We start from the raw sequence: 24,510 nt of genomic DNA, 5'->3' as shown, positions 1-24,510 counted from the left end.
CACAAGATAAATTCTTACGGGTTTGGGGGTAATATATTAGCATGGATAGAGGATTGGCTAACTAACAGAAAATAGTGTTGGGATAAATGGTTCATTCTCAGGTTGGCAAACAGTAACTAGTGGGGTGCCGCAGGGATCAGTGCTGGGTCCTCAACTATTTACAATCTGTATTAATGACTTGGATGAAGGGACCGAGTGTAATGTTGCCAAGTTTGCTGATGATACACAGATGCCTGGGAAAGCAAATTGTGATGACAGAAGAAATCTGCAAAGGGACATAGACAGGCTAAGTGACTGGGCAAAAATTTTGCAGATGGAGTTTAATGTGGGATTATCCACTTTGGCAGAAAAAATAGAAAAGCAAATTATAATTTAAATGGAGAAAAATTGTTAAGTGCTGCAGTACTGAGAGACCTGGGGATCCTTGTGCATGAAACACAAAAAATTAGTATGCAGGTACAGCAATTAACGGGAAGGCAAATGGAATGTTGGCCTTTATTGCAAGAGGGATAGAGTATAAAAGCAGAGAAGTCCTATTACACCTGTACAGGGTATTGGTGAGGCCAGACCTGGAGTACTGCGTGCCATTTTGGTCTCCGATTTAAGGAAGGATGTACTTGCATTGGAGGCTGTTCAGAGAAGGTTCACTAGGTTGATTCCAGAGATGAGGGGGTTGACTTATGAGGATAGGTTGAGTAGATTGGGCCTATATACATTGGAGTTCAGAAGAATGAAAGGTGATCTTATTGAAATTTATAAGATAATAGGGGGCTCGACAAGGTGGATGCAGAGAGGATATTCCCACTCATAGCGGAAACTAAAACTAGGGGACATAGAGCTAGATTTTACACTTTTGTGCAGATCACCCAAAAATGGGCGATATTTCTGGCATGGGCGGTAAAAATGGGTTTTCAGATCGCCGGCTTGTCGCCCATTTTCAAAGCCCCTAGTCTCCATTTTAAAAATTGGGCGTTACCACAAGCGATCTGAAATGGGTGTTAGCGTTAAATCTCTCTGACCTTCTGCCGTAAAGTGTCTCCGTCATTAGCAATGGCATGGCAACGCTCGTTTCCCGCGATTCAGGAGGTCAGGGGTCATCATTACATGTGCAGAAGTGGAGAGAGAGGGAGAAGAGAGGGACTGAAAGTGTGTGTGAGTGTAATGTGTGCTTGTTTAGCTGTTGTGGGAGGCACGAGGGAGATTCACCAGTAGCAAAAAGCCTACTAAGCACCAAGAACATAGTTGGCACCGAGTTTTTGTCCAACAAATAATATACAAACATGGAAGGGATGGAGGAGGCCCTGGAGCTGTTAGCCAGGAACACTGGTGGCAGAGGGCTCCCATGGTCCCGGAGCGCGGCACTGCACCCCAAGGTGCCGCACCCCCATTGCCAATGACACATGAGAGCTTGGAGCAACATCTTGCTTCTGGCTCGGAGCACGTTCCCACCTCAGGACCGTCCTCTCCTACATCCGTCCAAGCAGCGGTTCGGCCGTCACCCCCCCCCAAATGAAGCAGCGCCTGAGGAACTCCTCAGCTAGGCGGCTTGGAGTCAGGAGGGGAAAGGGTAGAAGTGGGGATGAGAAGCAGGGGGGTGGGGGGAGGGTTGGTTTTTACAGATATACTTCTGATTTCAGACAAATGGTCGGTTTAAATGTTTTTTATTTAACAAAACCTTGTTGCGCATTGGCTCAGATAGCTGGACCGTTACACACTGGTGATTCCTTATCAAAGGGTATAATTACACTTAAGTTCAATCAACTTAAACTTTAACACCAAGGCGATGCCCACCATTGATGTATGACCTGCACACCCAGCAATGTGTCAGCCTTGCAAATAACACCAAAGCGTTCATTTATGAGCTCCTGACGCAAGAGTCTTGCAGCTATGATGCCACCAAGGGCCCTTTCCTGCAGTCTACAGGGAGGCGGGGGCATGGCTTCAGCATCAGCCTGATTGTGTGGCCCTAGGTCAGCATCCACCTCCTCGTCCTCCTCTTCGTCTCTCTCCTGAGGTGGACCGTCACACCCTTCTGGCAATTCTTGTTCCCTCCTGATAGCCAAGTTGCGCAGCATGGAGCACACCACCACGAATTGAGCTACCTGCTCAGGGTGATATTGGAGCTCGCCTCCTGAGCGGTCCAGACATCTAAAGCGCTGCTAAAGCACTCCAATGGTTTTCTCCACGATACTGCGAGTGGCTCTGTGGCTCTCGTTGTATCGCTTCTCAGCTTCGGTGTGGGTGTCACGCAGGGGGGTCATCAGCTAGGTGGCGAGGCCATATCCTTTGTTACCAAGTATCCAGCATTGACCTTGTGACTGATTGTTAAACAAGTCAGATACAGTGCTCTCACGCAGGATGTGAGCATCATAGATGCTGCCCGGAAATTCAGCATTCACTGCCATAATAATTTGCTGGTGGTCGACAACGAGTTGCACATTCAGGGAGTGGAATCCCTTGCGGTTCCTGAAAATCTCTGCATCCTGAAAAGGTGCCCGCATCGCGATCTGCGTACAGTCTATTGCTCCCTGCACCTTGGGGAAGTTAGCAATTCAGTAGAATCCTAAAGCCCTCTCAGTCTGAGCCTCCCTGGTCACAGGGAAGCTGATAAAGTCCATCCTGCCTGCGTACAGGGCTTCAGTTACCTGTCTAATGCAGCAACATGTGGCATGCTAAGACATACCGCAAATGTCGCTTGCTGAGGCCTGAAAAGAACCCGACGCATAGAACGACAGTGCCGCGGTGACTTTTACCTCGATGGACAGTGTGGTCCTGATGGTAGGCGGCAGATCTCTCCTGATGAGCTGGCATATCTCACTGATAACTTATTTTTGGAAACGCAGTCTCCGAAGGCAGGTGGTGTCGGGCAAGTTGAGTTAAGACTGCTTCTCCCTGTACTTGCGGGGAGGTGTAACGTCTGGTCCTCCTCATCAGTCTGGCACATCTTACATTGGGCACATGATGCTATCGAACGTACCTTTTGCCATCTTGAGTCTGCAGCATGCAAGTGGTCATCAAGAGAGGGTGAGAAAGACACGCCCCATACCAATAGCTATCTGTTTTCCACCGATTGTTCACAAGGAATGAATGCCCCCACTAAGACACCTATTAAATTTCAATCGTCCACAGTAAGATAAAGATGTTTGTTCAGATGTTCACATCACCTCCAGAGTACATCCGAACTCCCCCGAGGTTGAAGCAGAGCAGCCTTTTAAATGATGCGACATGTGATTTAGAACATGGCGTCCATACCGCTGTGAGTAGTTCCGGTTAATTTAACTTTTTCCCGGCGTTTTTTTCGGTGAGCGATATTGTGGGCGAGATGTGTGCAAGGTGCCGAAAGTAAGGATGGGCGATATACTGGCCGTTAGTTTCGGAAAATGTGATCTTTACGACAAAAGCTAGTGGGCGGGGTATTATTAAATCTCGGCGTTAATGACATGCCGAAAGTAATGTTGGCCGATATTATGGGCGTTGGGATTGCCCATTCTGATGATTCCGCCCAAAAGCAGTGGGCGCACGGGTATTATTTTTTCTCGGCGTTACGCACATGTGGAAAGTAACGCTCGGCGATAAGTGACCCAGAAATGGCCGTCAGTTTCTATTTTGTGGCTAAATGGGTGATATCTGGGCATTACAAGTCACTTCAACATTAAAATGGACGTTAAGTGGCCGTTATGCATGCAAAAATAATGGAAAATTTAGCCCATAGTCTTAGAATAAGGGGCCGCCCATTTAAAACTGAGATCAGGAGAAATTTCTTCTCTCAGAGGGTTGTAAATCTATGGAATTCTCTGCCCCAGAGAGCTGTGGAGGCTGGGTCATTGAATATATTTAAGGCGGAGATAGACAGACTTTTGAGCGATAAGGGAGTAAAAGGTTATGGGGAACGGGCAGGGAAGTGGAGCTGAGTCCATGATCAGATCAGCCATGATCTTATTGAATGGCGGAGCAGGCTCGAGGGGCCACATGGCCTACTCCTGCTCCTATTTCTTATGTTCTTATGCTCTTATGTTCTATGTTTCCGGACTAAAGAGTCCTGGACTGGAGAGGTACAACCTGTACTTCATTTGGAAGAGAAAGAGAGTAGCTTGTTTTGAATAGCACTCATCAGTAGCATTAAATCGTCTTTCTCTTTCAGATAAAAGGAAGCAAAAAGAGAATGAGGCCTTGCATTTATGTAGAATCTCACTATGTTCCTTTTCCTGGGTTTTCTTTTATATGTACTGCATTTTCTAGTCCCGCTACCAGACGGTGGAATATTGAAAACCATTTCCCGAGTGATACCAAAGAAGAGAAGCTCGGCTTGAGCTCTCTCCTCCTCTAATTTGGAGTAATGAACGTACAGCTCAGCATATTAAGTTGAAAAACATCGAACATGGTAAATACTTGATGAATACCAAAGCAATGCTATATATTCAACATTGGCAATTTTGTAAAAGATCACTATTAAAAAGAGCCCACATTTTTATTACACAAGGCATTGATTGGGCTCCCTGCTCCGTGAATACACTCACAACAACAACTTGCATTTATATAGCACCTTTAATGTAGTAAAACATCCCAAGGTGCTTCACAGATATGAAATAAAATTTGACACCATGCCACATAAGGAGATATTAGGGCAGGTGGTCACAGAGGTAAGTTTTAAGGAATATCTTAAAGGAGAAGAGAGTGGTGGAGATACAGAGAGGTTTAGGAATGGAATTTCAGAGCCTAGGATCCCGGCATCTGAAGGCACGGCCGCCAAAGGTGGAGTGATTAAAATCAGGGACGCGCAAGAGGCCAGAATTGGAGGAGTGCAGCGATCTCAGAAGGTTGTCGGGCTGGAGTAGGTTAGAGAGATAGGAAGGGGTGAGGACATGAAGGGATTTGGAAACAAGGATGAAAATTTTAAAATCAAGGCGTTGCCGGACAGAACACACAGTCTGGTATTGACTGGGCTCACTGCTCTGTGATAACACTCAACACAGAGTCTGGACTCGGACGCATCCATTTATGGACCAAGATCAAACTCATCTCTTTCAAAGGTTTCGCTTCATCCACATTTATTGTAACAAAGCTCAGATTGGAGATTTGGGAAGGGGTTAGTTTTTCAGGGGTTTTATTCTCGATATTCTCCTTAGGCTCAGTATCAGTGGCTTCTCCTGTAATTTGAACTCCTGTTCCTTACAAAACAGAATGAGCCTTGACTTGCCCCATATCTAGTTAAATAGATGGAGCCCTAGGAGTGGTATAGGGAACCCTTGTCATAGTACTCTGGCTAAAATATATCATAATTACTTGCATTTATATAGTGCCTTTAACGTAGTAAAATGTCCCAAGGTGTTTCACAGGAGCATTATTGGACAAAAATTGACACCAAGCCACAAGGAAATATTCAGAATTCTCGCTCTACCTCGACCCCTCCCACTAGCCCCTTACTCTCTCTAGATCTTTTCATTGGGAACTGCCGGTGTGACTTTGGCCGTCTCAATTTTTCTACTCCGCTCTCTCACTCTAACCTACCTCCCTCTGAATTTACAGCAGTCCATTCTCTCAGGTCCAAACCTAACAGTGTTATTAAACCTGCTGACAAGGGTGGCACTGTTATTGTTTGGCAAACTGACCTTTACCTTGCGGAGGCTGAACGCCAACTCTCTGACACCTCCTCTTACCTCCCCTCCACCAACGAACATCAAGTCATAATTTCCCAGACTGTCACTGACCTCATCTCCGCTAGACAATTTCTCTCCCAGTGTTAGCCGTGGCTCAGTGGGGAGGACAGTCGCCTCTGAGTCAGAAGGTTGTGAGTTCAAGCCCCACTCCAGGGACTTGAGTCCATAAAAATCTAGGTTGACACTCCAGGGGAGTGCTGCACTGTCGGTGGTACTGTCTTTTAGTTAAGACATTAAATCAAGGTCCCATCTGCTTTCTCAGGTGTTTGTAAAAGATCCTATGGCACTATTCCAAAGAAGAGTAGGGGAGTTATCCCTGATGTCCTGGCCAATATGCATCCCTCAATCAACACAGATTATCTGGTCATTATCACATTGCTGTTTGTGTGAGCTTACAACAATGACTACACTCCAAAAGTACTTCATTGGCTTTTAAAGTGCTTTGAGACATCTGGTGGTTGTGGAAGGCACAATATAAATGCCAGTCTTTCTTTCCACGGCATTCAACCTCATAGCCCGCTTCTACCTCCTTCCCAAGATCCACTGTCGACCCATCGTTGCTGATCTCTATTTGGGATCATCAAAATCTCGAGGGACCAACTGGATATTTTCCACCTTCAGGTATCTATCCAATTCCCTTTTTTCAGTTATTATTGAAACTGCTTCCACCCCCGTTCAGCCAGTACAGTCCAGATCATCACAACTCACTGCATATAAAATGGTTTCCTCATGTCGCCTCTGGTACTTTTGCTAATTACAGAGACTAAAACAATTCCGTCAACTTTTTCTTCCCGTAAAATTTTTTTAGACCTAACTTTTGTTTATTTACTTTTTTTTGTCCCATTACCATCTCCTTTTGCCTTGGACCTTCATCCCTTTTGTCATTTAATATCTCCTGCCTTCCACCCAATCACAGACCTTCCCTTTTGTTCTTTCCTCCCCTCCCCCTTTCCCTGCCTATGTATTTGCTTAAAATCTGTTACATCTCTAACTTTTTCCAGTTCTGATGAAACGTTAGCTTTGTTTCTCTCTCCACAGATGCTGTCTGACCTATTGCATACTTCCATAAGTTTTGGTTTTTATTAAGGAAATATTAGGACAGGTGACCAAAAGCTTAGTCAAAGAGATATCATTTAAGGAGCGTCTTAAAGGAGGAGAGGAAGATGGAGAAGTGGAGGGGTTTAGGAGGGAACTGCATAGCTTAGGGTCCATGGAGCTGAAGGCACGGCTAACAATGGTGAGGCGAAGGAAATGGGGGATACAAGAGGCCAGAATTGGAGGAATGCAGAGTTGTTGGAGGGTTGTGGGACTGCAGTAGGTTTCAAAGATAGGGAGGTGCATTGTACACGTGGATGAGAATTTTAAAACCAAGGTGTTGCTGGACCGGGAGTCAATGGAGGTCAGTGAGCACAGGGGTGATCCCCCTCATGCTGATGTTTATGGAGGGTGGGCGATGGGAGGCCAGCCAGGAGAGCTTTGGAATAGTCGAGTCTGGAGGCAACAGAAGCATAATGAGGATTTCAGCAGCAGATGGGCTGAGGCAAGGGCGGAGGCGGGAATATATAAAAGAGCAATTTCAGTCCATTGAGTTATTGTAGAGGGTGCTGCATAATATTTACAACACAGACAAAGGCTATTTGGCCCAACAGGTCTACGCCTGTATTTATGCTCCACAGGCATCTCCTCCCACTTTACTTCATCCAACCCCATCAACATATTCTTCCCTTATTTTCTCCCTCATGTACTTATCTCGCTTCCCCTTAAATGTATCTGTGTTATTCGCCTCAACTGCTCCTTGTGGTAGCAAGTTCCACATTCTAACCACTGAGTAAAAAGGTTTCTCCTGAATTCGTTATTAAACTTATTAGTGACAATCTTCATTTATGGCCCCAAATTTTGGACTCCTCCACAAGTGGAAACGGGTGGGGGGGAAAGAGGGTAGGCCCTGAAAATGGGCGTGGGGATCGGGATGTGCAATTAAACCGTGCCCATTAAGTGGAATGAAGGCAGCTGCCAACTCCATGCTGCCTGCTCATTATAATGATTTCAGCATGAAGCCTGTGCTACCCATGCTGTTCATTGTTGCATGCATCAGCAAAGAGCCCAATATCGTTACTAACGCCCACGACTTAAAGCTAGCCTGCCTCTTAAATGGAAGGTGCAATCTGGCTGCAGCAGGTGCTTGGAGTCGTTCTGCAACTGAATCTGACCCAGGAAAGAGTGAAGAGTGGGAGAGAGCGGGCCACCAGGTTTTTGAACACTGCACTGGAGGTCTTGTTGGAGGAGATGGAAAGGAAGAGAGATGTCCTCAGGAGGGCAGGAGGGAGGAGATCAGATAGCCGTGGAGGTTAATGTCAGGAGTATAGTCCCAAGGACCTGGATGCAGTGCCGGAAAAGGGTTAATGACCTCACACGAGTGGTCACGATCAGTGAATGCATCTTCAAATGCCATATCTCACCAACTGCACCGCTAACCTCAGCCACTGTTCAATTCAACACACCCCCATCACTCATCTAGCAACAATCTGTATCAATCGGGACTCATATCTAACATTCATTCCTTCACCTCACCCTCACACACTTAGCACTGTTGTAAGCCTCACATCCACATCTCACAGTGTGCACACACTCGCAGTTATTCAACCATGACAGCCACATCACCCAAACAAATTGCATGACACTCACTAACACATTTCCCTCTCTCCTGCAGGAGATGGTGGCGCACAATCAGAGGCAGCAGGAACTAATCGGAGGGGGAGAGGCGCATCTGCATGTTTTAACCCCCATGGAGGAGATGGTGCTGGCCACTATGGCAAGGGTCATCGCTGAGGTCATGGCACCTGGCGGGGCTGAAGCCATTGAAGACGATGGTAAACTCATACCTAATCATCCTTCTCACATCCCACTTCTTCCTCATTCCTAACTCTCTTCTGACAGAGAAGCTGCTGATGGTGTAAGCACGCACTTCTTACTTTCTCCTGTCCCTTCACCATGACCCTACCCTTGTTCCTTTTTCAGTTCAGATACCCAAGAACTGCGACCTGCCTAGGCAGTGGGGGAAGGGCAGGAAGGCAGTGAAGATGAAGACACACCGTCACTTGATTTCACATTCACAGCCACCAGCTCAGAAACTGACACCGTGCGTAATTCAGAGGACAGCATAGAGGTGGGACCTGCAGGTGGTGACACACCGGAGCCAGGGCGGGGGAAAGAATAGCGCAGGTGCCAGCTTGCCAGAAGGCGAGGGCGCGCACTAATTCTGCTGCAGAGGACTCAGAGAATAAGTTTGATGGGCCGGGCTACTGAAGAAGGCTGATGGGTGTACACACCAAAATGCATGGTGCACTGGAAAGCCTGCCAGTAAGCATGTGTTCAAAGTCAAGGAGCATGGAAGAATCCTGCTCTAACTTGGTATAGGGCTTTGCGCAGCGCTTGGAACCCATCTTTTCCAACATGGAATGGGTGGGCACCTCCATCAACACACCTGTGGAGCCAACCATGATGCAGCATCTGATGGCTGATGTCTCAGCTTCCACTGCAGCACAAACAGCTTCCATCCAACGTCAGAGTGCTGCAGTGGAAGCTCAGACTGTTGTCATCATGGCGTTGGAGATGAATCTATAAAGGGCCTTCCAGGGTATCACAGCACTCCTGAAATCTGTTCTCGAACAGATCTGCTCCCTAACCACCCTCCGTGGATATGGCCTCTTGCTGAGAGCCCTTCTCCCCACCTCCTCCTCCCTCTTCTAGCAGCTTGTACTGCTCTGTGCAGCCTCTGCCCATTCTCTCAGTCATGCTTGACGCCAAGATGACTCCCTGCTAGGCCACCATGTGTGGAAGCAACTGGTTTGTCCACAAGTCACCAAAAAAGTACATCAGCACCAACCAGACCACTCCCTGAGACTACTGAAACTTTTAACAAGTATGGAAAAGCACCCAAAACATGAAGAATTACAGCAACAGCCAGAATAAATAATCCAGCAACTAACCTGTAAGTAGCACTGGTGGGGGGTTGCTCATGTTGTTGAGCACGAGTTCAGCTGTGGGAGGTTAAAAGAGGGCTTAGGCTGAAGCATGGAACTCCAAAATGGCAGCGCTGGCATCAAACCAGCATTGCACTCTGATTGATGTCATGATCTGCATACTTCCAGTGGACGCTGGGTGCACATGTGCGCTAACCCCTTTACCAATATGGCGCCCGGTGCACTTCACGGCAGAGTGCCAAGGACACCATTTTGGAACCTTAAGAGGCCTCATAACACCCAAAAAACGACCTCTACTGAGCCCAATTTCATCCGCATAATCTCCATGTCTATCCTATGGAACCTCTTCATAATTTTAAAGATCTCTGTTATGTCACCACTAGAGAAAAGAGCCCCAGCCTGTCCAGACATTCCTGATAGTAATAACCTCAGAACAGCCCAAATGATCCAATTAATTTTAAACAGAAGCAGTTGATACGTACTTACTGCCAGTTACGTGTGTCTTGCCCATCACAAAAAATGTAGATCTCTACATGGGATCATCAAAATCTCAAGAGACCAACTGGATATTTTCCCTGCAAATTTTCCACCGTCCACCTTCAAGTATTTATCCAATTCCCTTTTTTTCAGTTATTATTGAAACTGATCCACCACCCGTTCAGGCAGTACATTCCAGATCAGCACAACTCGCAGCACATCAAATGGTTTCCTCATGTCGTCAATTACAAAGACGAAAACAAATCAATCGACATTTTCTTCCCGTAAAACATTTTGCAACAGCACATCCTATCATTTACCCAAGCTGGGAGCCTTTTGTGTGGTCAGTCATTAGAATTCCTGAAGAACTCCTGAAGTGTTACAAATAACCAGTTTTTAACCCATTAGATGTTACAACTGACACTCCACTGTACTACATAGGCAACCGACACGGAAGAAAGAAATAATATAAAACATCAAGACATATCTGGGAGATATGAGTCACCTTACGCCATTCGCACCCGGCTTTACAATACAACAACCCACTTCTTGTGCATCAATGATAACACAGACTGGCATGTGTGGACAAACTCAGCGACATGTCGAGAAATGGGAATGGGATCATAAACCATGAAAGGGACACGCAGCACCACAGCAGGGCTGCTGCACAGTCAATGTTCGCTGCCGGAGGAGTCTTACCATTTATATTCTTGACTACTTCTGTCCTTCCTTGGACTTGCAATACTCCACTCGTGGTGTTTCCTTCTCCTTTTACCAGCGTGTACTCCCCCCTCCCATTGAAGGTGAAGTTAGCACCATCAAACGTAAAGAAATGTGGCTCTCCAAATGCTGTGCCTGGAAAAAGAGTTCAAGAAATCCGACAACGTTTGTTAAACTTTGGAACTATTTATGTATTTTATTTTTAAAAGGAGATGTATCCTTGTTTTTATGATTTGGATTCATGGTTTACTATCTTACAATCAAGGGGGTCACGTTCAACTAGCCGCCCGAGTGTGAAACTGGTGTTGCGGATCAGATATCCGTTGCAGACACGACCGGATTTTCATTTCGGGTGACCCGTGTGGCCCAAGGATCTACCAGTCACTTTGCTCTGCCAGTCTCAGTTAGGTCAAAGTTCACAGTCAGTCCACTGCGGTGAGCATCTCACCTATCGTGGCATTGTGAGGGAAGAACTTGGAGCATTCGGAAAACCTTGGTGCTGTTTCTAGGCAACACTACCACAATCATCGCACCATGTTTCGGAGAATGGGGCCCTATTTTCCTCATCAGCGGATCTGCCACCAGAAGTTCACTAGAATTGTTCTTCAACCTGTCGCCGTTATACTGCGGACGATGAGCCCAATTCTCCTCAGTGCAACTTCATTATATATTCACGGCTGGCCCCAGGCTGGCCCCACGGCTAGCACCCTTTACAGGCCGCCCACCTCAGGGAGGGCAGGAAATCCAATGCTGCCCCAGCAGCTGAATGGATCAAGGCAGCCATGTAGTATTTGTGACCGGGCGGCTCAGTGCAGGGTCTGAGCTTGGTGCTTTATCAGAGCATCGGGTACACAAACACTTCAGCTGCAGGGCTGTGCTAGTTACAGTGCCGCCTTGTGGCGGAAAACTGTCAGACTAAAGATTTGCAAATCTGATTGTTTCAGCAACAACTTGCTTTTATATAGCGCCTTTAACATAGTAAAATGTCCCAAGGCCCTTCACAGGAGCCTTATCAGACAAGAATTGGCACTGAGCTAAAGAAGGAGACACTAGGACAGGTGACCAGAAGCTTGGTCAAAGAGGTAGATTTTAAGGAGTATCTTAAAGCAGGAGAGAGAGGTGGAGAGAATTCCAGAGTTTAGGGCCTAGACGGCTGAAGGCATGGCCACCAATAGTGGGGCGAAAGATGTTTTCTACATTCTAGCCCCTTCCTTTTTTGGCAGATACCTCTAGTGTCAGCTGTGGCTCAGTGGCTAGCACTATCACCTCTGAGTCAGAAGGTTGTAGATTCAAGTCCCACTCCAGGGACTTGAGCACAAAAATCTAGGCTGACACTCCAGTGCAGTGCTGAGGGAGTGCTGCACTTGTCGGAGGTGCTGTTTTTCAGATGAGACGTTAAGAGAGCAGACAGGGCCTTGGTTTAAGTGGACGTAAAAGATCCCATTTCAAAGAAGAGCAGGGGAGTTAGTCCTAGTGTCCTGGCCAATAGTTATCCCTCAATCAACATAACTAAAAACAGATTACCTAGTCATTATCACATTGCTGTTTGTAGGAGCTTGCTGTGCGAGAATTGGCTTCTGCGTTTCCCATATTACAATAGTGACTACACTCCAAAAGTACTTCTTTGGCATAAAGCGCTTTGAGACATCCAGTGATCGTGAAAGGCGCTATATAAATCCAAGTCTTTCTTTCTTTCTAGCACCACAAATCTCCAATAAGCTGGGGTAGATCAGAGCTCTTACGTGTTTCATTAGGGATTTCAGTGTTTCATGTTCAGCAAATACATTAGCTGTTGAACTATATAGGCAAACTGTCGCTAGGCCTCACTATGAATGACCCCGCTTCATAGGCGCCATATTGGCAGCCAGGAAAAGCTCGAGCCACACAGATACTTGTGCTGGCAGCACCCTAGCTGTTGGTGATCTTGGGGGGGCAGTTCTATCTTGCCACTGTTGCATCACATTGCAGCAACACAGAGTCAGAGGAAGAGGAAGGCACGATCAAACTCTACAGTGCTCTGGTCAGTCCACAGCTTGAGTACAATGCCACTGGGGGTAATTTTGACTGGTGTAAAACCGGCGACGTCTTCAATGGAGTGAAGTTCGAGAAGCGATGTATGACGGGCGGCTGATCCAATAACGCCCGACTTACACTGTCACCTAAAGTCAATTGTGCGCAAAACTCTGGTCGCTGGCTGGTAAATTTTGATCATTTTGACAGTGCGGGCGGAAGTGCCCAGGCTCTCAAATCATTGCTAAAAAGCTCCATTGAAATTCATAAAAGGTCCAACAGAGGCTTTAAACTTAGCTTGAGATTATTCCTCGTACAGCATTTAGCCCAAGTGGTGTAAGGTGGCTGCCTTACAGGGGGTTTCATGCTGCTCCGTCCTACAGTCAGATTTTAAACTGGCTCCCGAGTTATACTGTCGTCTCTGTATCACTGCAATGTGATGCAAAAGTAGAACTGCCCCCCAAGATGACCAACGGCTTGGGTGCTGCCAGCACAAGTATCTGTGTGGCTCGAGCTTTTCCTGGCTGCCAATTTGGCGCCTGTGAAGCGGGGTCATTCATAGTGAGGCCTAGCGACAGTTTCCATTGGCAGAACGTCCGCACATCCTCCCCAAAAACTACAACAACACCCCTTTAACAGTCCTAATGCTAAAACTCCATAAGCTGCAGTTGGTTACCATAAACTGTTATGTTTACTGTTACATAATAAAAACTGGATTTTGGCTGGTTCGACTAAGAGAACGATTCTGACAAACAAATCTTAGCTTTCATCTCGTTTGGCAAAACACTCTCCTCGGGCACTTAGACTAACCATTATTGCCTAACTGTTGCTTCGTGCGTCATTGCACTATTAAACCATTGTTGCTGGCATCACTTACCGACTTTTGGAGGTCTGTAGGTCGTGCAGTCACTTGAGGGCCGGTGCAGGAAGTAGTACTGGCAGTTATCAGACCACAGACAGCAGTAAAAAAAACTCATCACATCGTAGATGCCATGAGAGAAGCCGGGGATTCTCGGTGGATTCACATATGGTGGGGACCCCCAGTCGTGCCCTCGGTCAGGGGTGCTGCCTCCGATGGAGTCGCCGGTCAGAATCTGTCTGCCTTTGGCATCGTAACAGCACTGCTGTCCCGATCCATACTGGGGGCTGGTGGAGCAAGAATGGTACCAATAGGAAAGGTCGTCAGTAGGAAACAACAGCAGCTTGCATGTATATATTGCCTTTAATGTAGTAAAATGTCCCAAGTCACTTCACAGGAGTGTAAACAGAAAAATATTGACATAAGAAGATACTAGCACAGGCGACCAAATGCTTGGTCAAAAAGGTACGTTTTAAGGAGCCTCTTAAAGGAAGAGAGTGAGGTAGAGAAGCAGAAAAGTTTAGGGAGGAAATTCCAGATCTTAGGACCTAGATAGTTGTAGGCACGGGTACCAATGGTGGAGCAAAGGAAATTGGGGATACATAAGAGCCCAGTATTGGAGGAGCGCAGACATCTCGGATGGTTGTAGGGCTGGAGGAGGTTATAAAGACAGGGAGGGGCGAGGTCCTGGAGGATTTTGAACACAAGGAAGAGAATTTTAAATTGAGATGTTACTGAACCGGGAGCCAATGTAGGTCAGCAAGCACAGAGGTGATGGGTGCACTGGACTTAATGCAAATGAGGATACTCAGGAGCTGAAAAAGCCCCCCGCTCCACTTACCGATATAATTATTGATTTGCTGCCCCGATCGATGGGGTGGTGATCAGTGCAATTTTGTCCTCTTTTTCAATTTAAAAGTGCAGGGGCGGCAACGGGGCGCAAGTGGGGCAGAAGTGGATTGGAAGGCGGGCAGTATCATGAACGCCGTGTTGAGCATGTCAGTGCGACACATATGTGCCACATACCTCCCCTTCAGTTAAAGGGGGAGGGCTGCTGCGAGCTCTGCAGCCACTTTAGTAACACTCACTGGACCACCAGCGAGGGCTTCGGCCCAGCCAGTGGTCCGGTACCCAAGAGGGGTTCCCGCGCTGCCTGTTGGCGGTGCCCCCCCTTTAAGGGCGGATGCGCCGCCCAGCCACTGGCAGCTTCCCACCGGGAAAAGCTGTCGGGGGCAGGCACCGACCGGTTGCTCCGCTCCCGCAGGGCAATTTCCCTCGCCGGGCGGTAAGTGGTCACCGCCGGGTGGTAAGGGGTCAGCGCATGGCCGACGGGGCAGGAACACAGGCGGGTCAGTAATCTTCTCCGCCAGAAAAAGGGACAAGGGCAATGTCCTGTATGTCGGCCACTCTGCCCCAACTGAGCGGTCAAAAGGGGCAATTTCGGCCCCTCCAGTTCTGAGTATTCCGGCAAGCATGTCAGCAGGTGCCATCTCCTGTAAGGGGCGCTGTTCTGGCTTTCCAGTCGTCAAGCAGAGAATTCTTGCGCAAACATTAGCACTATGCAGCAAAGTTAAGATATAGACATAATAATCAACCTTGGGATAAACCTACTGTGTATTAGAGTCTATAACGCAATGAAGTAACAAATTATCTGTTTATTTAAACAGAACAGAGGGATGGGTCCTGAAATATCTAACTTTCCAATCCAGTGACAGTCACTGATAACTCCTGTAACACTCGGGATCACATAAATAAACATTCTATGAGCATCCCTAACTTGGATATAAGCTGATGTTGCCCAACTATACTGCTCTTGTCCCTCAGTAAAATCCACTATTTTGGATCTGTAACAACTCATTAACATAAATGCTGACCACTCTAATCCATTCCTCCAATGATCCCCTACCCATCCAACTCATCTGGTTCTATAGTAACAGTGACAATGTGACGGAGGCATTAAAGATACAATACCCCGAGTGGGCTGTGAGGTGAGGTGGTGCCATTTTACAGTTCTGCCACTAGGTGGAGCACACTGCCAGTGAGAGAGACACAGACAAGCAGAGAGAGAGAGAGAAAAAGAGAGACAGAGATGGAGACAGAGAGAGCACAAGTGTACTCGCTAATGCTGTGCTGCTGGGATTCCTGCAGGATATAGAATTGAAAATCGGCAACACAAATAAAACAATAAAGATTATATTGAATGAAAATGTATGTTCAGTTGTTATCGTCAACCATCAAATGCTGACTTTGTGGCTAAGATTTGAGTTGTGCTGTTTGGAAATCTGGTCAATGATGATTGGACATATTGCAGGGCCCATCGCCCCAGGGAACCAGGGAACCATTAGTAATATAATGGTCATTAATAATCAGTGGCCCAGAGTAATAGAGAAGAAGTATTTATATAGCTCCTTTCATGATCTCAAGACATCCCAAAATGTTTTACAGCCAATGAAATATTCTTGAAGTGCAGTTACTGTTTTAAAGTAGGAAATGCAGCAGCCAATTTGCGCACAGCAAAGTCCCACAAACAGTAATCTGATAACGACCAGATCATCTGTTTTAGTGACGTTGGTAGAGGGATAATTATTGGTCAGGACATCGGAGATAACTCCCCTGCTCTTATTCGAATAGTGTGTGGGATCTTATACATCCACCTGGAGGGCAGACGGGGCCTCGGTTTCATGTCTCATCTGAAAGATGAGACATGAAATATTTTTCAACATTGTCATCTAGCCAGTAAGCAGGCAGAACTGATCTCCCGCCCGTTATAGAACCTGCCCGTTTTCACTCCATGGATTTCAGGCCTCACAGAAACAAAGTTACCTTCCTTGCCCCTTCCCCTTACCTCCTCCGCACACTCATACAGTTCCTCTCGCTCTTTCTTTCTTTTCCCCACTCTCTCCACCTCCTCTTGCCCCTCTCTTTTCCCATATTCCCTCTTGTTCTGCCTCCTCTACCCATCTCTTCACTGCCTTCTTTTCTCAGCCCTCCTCCTGTCCCCCTCCTCTCCTGCTCAGCAGAACCCGTCCCCCTTTCCCCCATCTTCTGCCTCTCCACCTTCCCCCTTTCTCTCTCCTTCCTCCCCTCTCCAATTTGACTCCTCCCCTGACTTGGTTCCGGTATGTCCCTGCCCTCTAACCCTCTTTAACCTGAGAAGTGCCCTTGGTCTTGACTCTCTCAGCACCTGCCTGCGGTGTAGCTGCACTGGCCCCAGCAGCTTGCCTTCCATATGCAGTGCTATTGTCTTCTTGTCTGTGAGATGCACATCCTGCACAGGGAAAGTGCTCCACCTAGTGGCTTGCCTGTGAAATGCCAATGACTTGCTCTAAACAGCAAGACATTTACATAGAATGACACAGAATTGACAGGACTAGGACGGGTATACAGGCTAATGGTTGTGGTACTGGTCTGGTAAACTGGAGTTCAATTGCTCAAATCCCACCACGCCATGTTTTGAAATTGAATTCAATGAGTCTAGTCATTTGTGGCCTAGCACCAGAAAATTACCATGAAAAGCTGCCGGATTGTCGTAAAAACCCAAGTGATTCAACTAATGTCCTTCAGGGAAGGTATCTAGTCATCCCTACCGGGGGTGATCGGGATTTTGGCCAATAATGTAAAGCGGGAGATATCGGATCAACCACCCGTTTTCTATCTCACCGGATTTTCATTTCTATTGACGTCAATGGAATGAAAATTGAGAGAGATGGTTCATCCATAATCGCTCGTTTTACACCACCTCCTAAAGTCAAAATGACCCCCTCCCAGTTGGGCCTATGCATGACTCCAGCCCTGTGGTTATGTTCTCAGGGAAACCAGCAATGGGCACGAAATGTGGCCTGGCCAGTGTCACCCACATCCTGAAAACACACATTCAAAAAAATGCCGCTTTTGTTTGGTCATTGAGTGAAGAATGTCGCTGCTGGGAAATAAAATTTCAGGCAGCCGGTGTTAGCTTCAAGCACTTCTATGTCATGTGTAACACATTCAAATACAAATTAAAGCTCCTTCGACTGTGCCCCAACTTGTTCATTGGCCTCACCTTTTCCACAGGATTTGATAGGTGGATAGAGAGAAACAATTTCCTCTGGTGGGAGAGTCCAGAACAAGGGGGATAACCTTAAAATTAGAGCTGGGCCATTCAGGGGTGATGACAAGAAGCACTTCTTCACACAAAGCGCAGTGGAAATCTGGAACTCTCTTCCAAAATGGCAGTTGAAGCTGGGCCAATTGAAAATGTCAAAATTGAGATTGATAGATTTTTGTTAGGTAAGGGTATTAAAGATTAGGGAATCAAGACAGGTAGATGGAGTTAAGATAGATCAGGTATGATCGAATTGAACGTTAGAGCAGACTCGAGGGGCTGAATGGCCTCCTCATGTTCCTATGTTCCCACAGCCTCTCCGAGTGAGGTTGCCAATTGGTGTCAAACTGACGTCAGTTTTATTCAGTAAAAGAAAAAAATAGAAAGTCTTGCATTTATATAGCGCCTTTCATGACCTCAGGACGTCCCAAAGCACTTTACAACCAATGAAGTATAGTAGGTTTCTTGTGTGTCTAGGGATTTGCCTGGTGCTGTTCAAACTCATTTTATACAGGACCTTTACAGCCAACAGACAGAGGAGTCTTTCAGCTTAGCTTCTGGGCTGGATATGTACCCTGGTCCCAGGGTTAAAGGCCAGTGTCTGACCCCAGCTCCTGTAAAGTGCTTCAAAATTACACAAGTTAAAAACAGATATTCTGATTCACGCCACCACTCTATCGGAATCCAACTAGCCAGGCCTCTGAGACAGGTGCTGGCTTTTTCGCTTACCTTGCCTGTATGGCTCGAACACAGTGTGCAGCTCCTGGGTGGTAGGTACATATACTCCCCTTTTCAATGTCACACCCGTAGTCTGTCTGCATTAGAAATGAAATCTTCCAGTCAATCCAGCCTCCTTCATCTTTAGTCCCTCATTGTCAATTCATACTCCCTCCCCCCGTAGCCCTGCCATGAACAGAATTGAGTTTGTGCCTCTGTGGTGGGTTCAAGCACCACTGATGACCCCTCTTCTACCATGTCGTTAAGGGAGAAAGAAAGCCTATTCTGTTCTCCTAGCGTGTCTCAGGAGAAATTTTATTGTAAAAAAATTTTACCATTTATCAAAAAGCTGCTCGATTATTTTGTAGGCCTTCTCGTCTCCTCAGGCCCTCCTGTGACATTACTAAATTGGGAGGCGATGCTAACATCCCAGTGCAGTACCATTCAATTCAATGGGAGCAGCTCGGCTCGGCAACAAACAAACAAAAAAACTTGCTGTTGGCGGGGGAACTGCCAGACACTGAGTGCAGTGAATCCAAGCCATGCAGCACAATGTCAGGAAATCCGCCCACTGGTGTGAATTTCAGAAGGTAGCAAAAATATCTTCCTTTTCCTGGCCACCCTGAAGTATAGCGACTGTTGTAATGTGGGGAAACGCAGCAGCCAATTTGTACAGAGCCAGGTGCCATGAACAGCAATGAGATAAATGATTGGATAATCTCTTTTGGGTGGCATTTGAGAACTATACACATAAGCGAGTTGATTGTAGAGTTTCCCGATAGCTTTGTGGGTAGATGCACCACCGTGGTGGTACTGAACACAAAGCTCCGAAAATCCCCAGGTTCGATTCACGGACTTTGCAGGGGTCGTTGGTTCTCAGCCAGACCGGCAGGCCTTGGGGTGCTCCAGTCCCCTTGCAGGCAAAAACAGGGTTCCCACTCACTGCCCAGAGAACCCTGCCTAGAAAGCGCAGGCATGCGGGCGTCAGGCAAGGGCAGAGTTAGATGCAGCTGTGATAACCTCCTTGGGATAGCCTAGTTTTCCCAATCGGAATACCAACAGGGTTTCATTTAAAATGAATGGGCTCCCATCAGAGAAGCCTAGGCTTTCTGACCGTAATAATGTCAGGGCTCACACATGAAGATTGGTCACATGAACAAGGTACCAGAGGTGATTGACACGCATCAGACCGCACTGCAGAAAAAAAATACTGCGTGTTATGGACAGAGGAAAGAAGAAAATTGGGCCAGAGGGGGTGAATATTTATAAAAGAGTCTGTTTTAAATGGAAAAGTAGTTCAGTTTAGTCCTTTCCTCCATGAAATGCTGTACTTACATGAAATCTGCCCGTATCTGCCCTGGATTGTGCCAGGGTACAAGGACAATCTGCAATCTCCAACAGGAAGTTTGGCAGCTGCTGTTCAGTTTTGTGCCAGTTCAAGCACTTTTTGTATGCCCAGGCAGCAGAGTCTCTCCGGAACAATTCCTCCAGGTGCCAGGCTAGAGTATGGCTTGGACTCCACAATGCTCTGACATTTCTGAGTCAAAACAAAAGACACAAAAGATGAGGTGAGTTCTGTACTTTATACACCACTCAAATCTACAGAAAACCTACACAGTCTGGTAAAAAGGCCTTGTATATATGTGTTGCCTCTGAGCGCTTAAAACAACTTTGTGTTGATCAAGATATGGGTAGTCAATGTTGATCATATGGCCAACAATAACCGGTTAGATGTAGAGTATCAACAATGTGCTCAGCTCAAGTCTTGTCATTCCAGGACTGGCACACTTCCATTCCCCCCACCAGCCACCTTTATGGCCTCTCCTGAGTGACACTGTCAATCAGTACAGAAATATGGGCGGGGTTTGTGCTGGGGGCTCGTATCACGTGGGAAATGAAAAAATAATTACTGACTATAGACTGAAGACTGGTCAGGTCAGTCCTGGAAACAGTCCATCTTTGTTAGTGCCAGCCACTGCTGTGTTCTACAGGACTGCATCTATCTATTGTTGCCTTGTTACAGAAGCAACTCATCTTTTACTCTAGGATTCAAGTCAATGTAAAGTCATGGACAGTAGTGGCCTGATGAGGATGTCTTACTCTGTGCCATGGTAGTGCGCTTTAGAATATACACGCTGTTTGATGCATTGTTGGTGGTGTGCAAGAGGAATTTCATTGAGATCAAAATATTTTTTAGAAACATAGAAACATGGAAATTAGGTGCAGGAGCAGGCCATTCGGCCCTTCGAGCCTGCACCGCCATTCAATAAAATCATGACTGATCATTCAACCTCAGTACCCCTTTCCTGCTTTCTCTCCATACCCCTTGATCCCTTTGGCTGTAAGGGCCATATCTAACTCCCTTTTGAATATATCTAATGAACCGGCCTCAACAACTTTCTGCAGTAGAGAATTCCACAGGTTAACCACTCTCTGAGTGAAGAAGTTTCTCCTCACCTCAGTCCTAAATGGCTTACCCTTTATTCTTGGGCTGTGACCCTTGGTTCTGGAACTCCCCAGCAACGGGAACATTCTTCCTGCCTCTAACCTGTCCAATCCCGTCAGAATGTTATATGTTTCTATGTGATCCCCTCTCATTCTTCTAATCTCCAGTGGATACAAGCCCAGTTGATCCAGTTTCTCCTCATATGTCGGTCCTGCCATCCCAGGAATCAATCTGGTGAATCTTCGCTGTACTCCCTCAATAGCAAAAACGTCCTTCCTCAGATTATGGGACCAAAACTGAACGCAATAGTCCAGGTGTGGCCTTACCAAGGCTCTGTACAACTGCAGTAAGACCTTCCTGCTCCTATACTCAAATCCTCTAGCTATAAAGGCCAACATGCCATTTGCCTTCTTCACCGCCTGCTGTACCTGCATGCCAAACTTCAATGACTGATGTACCATGACACCCAGGTCTCGTTGCACCTCCCTTTTTCCTAATCTGTCACCATTCAGATAATATTCTGTCTTCCTGTTTTTGCCACCAAAGTGGATAACCTCACATTTATCCACATTATACTGCATCTGTCATGCATTTGCCCACTCACCTAACCTGTCCAAGTCACCCTGCAGTCTCTTAGCAACCTCCTCACAGCTCACACCGCTACCCAGCTTAGTGTCATCTGCAAACTTGGAGATATTACATTCAATTCCTTCATCTAAATCATTGATGTATATTGTAAATAGCTGGGGTCCCAGCACTGAGCCCTGCGGCACCCCACTGGTCACTGCCTGCTATTCTGAAAAGGACCCGTTTATTCCGACTCTCTGCTTCCCGTCTGGAAACCAGTTCTCTATCCACGTCAAATACATTACCCCCAATACCATGTGCTTTAATTTTGCACACTAATCTCATGTGGGACCTTGTCAAAAGACTTTTGAAAGTCCAAATACACCACATCCACTGGTTCTCCCTTGTCCACTCTACTGGTTACATCCTCAAAAAATTCTAAAAGATTTGTCAAGCATGATTTCTCTTTCATAAATCCATGCTGACTTGGACCGATCCTGTCACTGCTTTCCAAATGCGTTGCTATTTCATCTTTAATAAATTGATTCCAACATTTTTCCCACCACCGATGTCAGGCTAACCGGTCTATAATTCCCCGTTTTCTCTCTCCCTCCTTTTTTAAAAAGTGGTGTTACACTTTGTTTTGTTCGGTAAGGGTAAATAAATTTGAGGTATAGATCATTTAGAAATAAAAGTAAAAACTTGCATTTATATAGCAGCTTTCATGACCTCAGGATGCTCCAAAGCGCTTTACAGCCAATGAAGTACTTCTGAAGTGCCGTCACTGTTGTAATGTAGGAAACGCGGCAGCCAATTTGCGCTCAGCCAGCTCCCTCAAACAGCAATGTGATACATGGCCAGATAATCTGTTTTTGAATGATGTTGGTTAAGGGATAAATGTTAGCAAGGAGACCGGAGAGAACTCCCCTGCTCTTTTTCAAGAATAGTGCCATCCACCTGAGGGCAGATGGGGCCTCGGTTTAACGTCTCATCCAACATTGCAGCACTTCCTCAGCTCAGCACTGAAGTGTCAGCTCGGATTATGTGCTCAAATCGCTGGAGTGGGACTTGAACCCACAACTTTGAGAGTCAGAGCTGAGAGTGCTACCCATTGATGCCTAATGGCAGGTGAAATCCATAACACGATCAGGAAATGTACTGCGGGAGGAGGAAAAGATTGGCTTTAAAGATCGCAGCTGAGTCACAGACGATTATAATCTTTATAACTTTGTTTACTCAAAAGGCCCTATAGTTTAGATCCAACACAGATAATTAAGAGATAACATTTATCTGCCAAATCATTAATTGTGGGTTTGTGCAATACACTGCTAAAAAATGTCAGGACAAAAGTCCTATAAAACTAGGAACAAATCCCATTATATCTTTTGCCAACTCTCTGCCTGTTGAACAGAAGAGAAGGAAATGGAAGGAGACGGCGAAGATTTGAATTTTGCACCAGCTCGCTCGGCGATGATCAGCGATTGTAGGTCCCACCGCTGAGGTTGAACTGGCAAACATTTACTGGTACCCACTCCTCCCCCGGTCGGACCCCCCATACCCTTCCGAAGTTGTGACACTGATGGTGTACAGTGTTACATTTGCACACACTAATAGCTTCTACAACTCTCCCACTGTGTTTGATTCCCAACATGAGCAAAATTAGGATTCGACTGTGGATCGATACGGCTAGAAACAGTACTGAACTGCATAATGGAATACAGTCCAATACTGTCATTAACCTCATCACACTGGAAATGAAAATCAAGCCGAATACCTGGGCTCCAGGGTGAAGATCTACCCCAGAGTCTTTCATCATACAACCAACGTAGATGCCCAAAGACAGATTCGTGTACTCACAGTGTCCCATCCGGTTGTCTGGAGTCCGTGAGGCGCAACATTCCAATTTCCCACTCACAAAAGGGTTTTTGAGCAGGTATGGGAGTGAATTTGAACATCCCATTGTTTTCAACGCCTTCTGCAAGTGAGTACAGGTAACTCCATTTTCCTTTCCAGGATTCTGAGTAAGGTATACCTGATGGAAGAAGTTCCCAAATAGAGAAAAGAAAGAAAGACTTGCATTTATATAGCACCTTTCATGACCACTGGACGTCCTAATGTGCTTTATGACAACAACAACTTTTATTTATATAGCGCCTTTAACGTAGAAAAACATACCAAGTCGCTTCACAGCAGTGTTATGCTCATACAAAAGTTAGTATGCAGGTACAGCAAGTAATCAGGAAGGCAAATGGAATGTTGGCCTTTATTGCAAGGGAGATAGAGTATAAAAGCAGAGAAGTCCTGTTACAACTGTACAGGGTATTGTTGAGGCCACACCTGGAGTACTGCATACCATTTTGGTCTCCGTTTTTAAGGAAGGATTATTATCATAGGCAGTCCCTCGAAACGAGGATGACTTGTTTCCATGCCAAAAAAGGACGTGGTCACAGGTGTTTCAATGAAGGACCTAATATTCCAGATCCCGAACTACATCTTGAAGGGTGGAAGATGCCTGTGCGGGATTTTTTTTAACGTGTGGTGGCCGTTGCATACCAGCCACCACACGGGCTTGACAGAGTTAGGTCTTGGTCCAGTGGCAAGGGGATTACCCAAGATGACTGGAGACCAACTCTGCTGCACGGGCCGAGTGCGCACACATATCGCAGTGTGGGCTGGCCCATGCTGCCCCTGGGCACTCGCCTCTTCTGGCCCCAAACTCACGCCTCTCCATGTCCCAATCACATTCATCTACATTCCCTCGCCTCTCCTTCGCCCCGACCTTGACGCTCTTGCTGTATCTGCCCACGCTCCAATCACTGAACTGGACCTTGATGTCGTCCCTCTTCACTGCCGTCGCCCTCCTGCACCAGCTCGCGTTGTACCTTGAAGTGGTACGCCGTTCGCTGCTCCTTTTATGGCCCCGACCTGCCGCTGATGGTCTCTCGCAGGTCGGGGCCGCCACGTAGGAAGGATGTACTTGCATTGGAGGC

At 46.6% G+C, this 24,510-nt stretch overlaps 1 protein-coding gene across 2 annotated transcripts in view; it reads right to left on the bottom strand.

Annotated features, from left to right (window-relative positions):
- The window catches only part of susd2 (sushi domain containing 2), a 158,292-nt gene that overhangs the window by 77,191 nt on the left and 56,591 nt on the right, over positions 1–24,510 (bottom strand). For both annotated transcript variants that reach the window (XM_070887679.1, XM_070887680.1), the window contains exons 6-10: positions 23,378–23,552; positions 19,843–20,044; positions 18,520–18,605; positions 13,725–13,993; positions 10,817–10,972 (exon numbers count right to left, since the gene is read on the bottom strand). In XM_070887679.1, coding sequence (XP_070743780.1) covers positions 10,817–10,972; positions 13,725–13,993; positions 18,520–18,605; positions 19,843–20,044; positions 23,378–23,552 — 888 coding nt within the window. The remainder of the gene's footprint in view (positions 1–10,816; positions 10,973–13,724; positions 13,994–18,519; positions 18,606–19,842; positions 20,045–23,377; positions 23,553–24,510) is intronic.

Source organism: Pristiophorus japonicus, chromosome 8 (assembly GCF_044704955.1).
Source record: "Pristiophorus japonicus isolate sPriJap1 chromosome 8, sPriJap1.hap1, whole genome shotgun sequence".
Lineage (NCBI taxonomy): Eukaryota > Metazoa > Chordata > Chondrichthyes > Pristiophoridae > Pristiophorus > Pristiophorus japonicus.
This window is presented reverse-complemented; position numbering and strand designations above follow the sequence as displayed.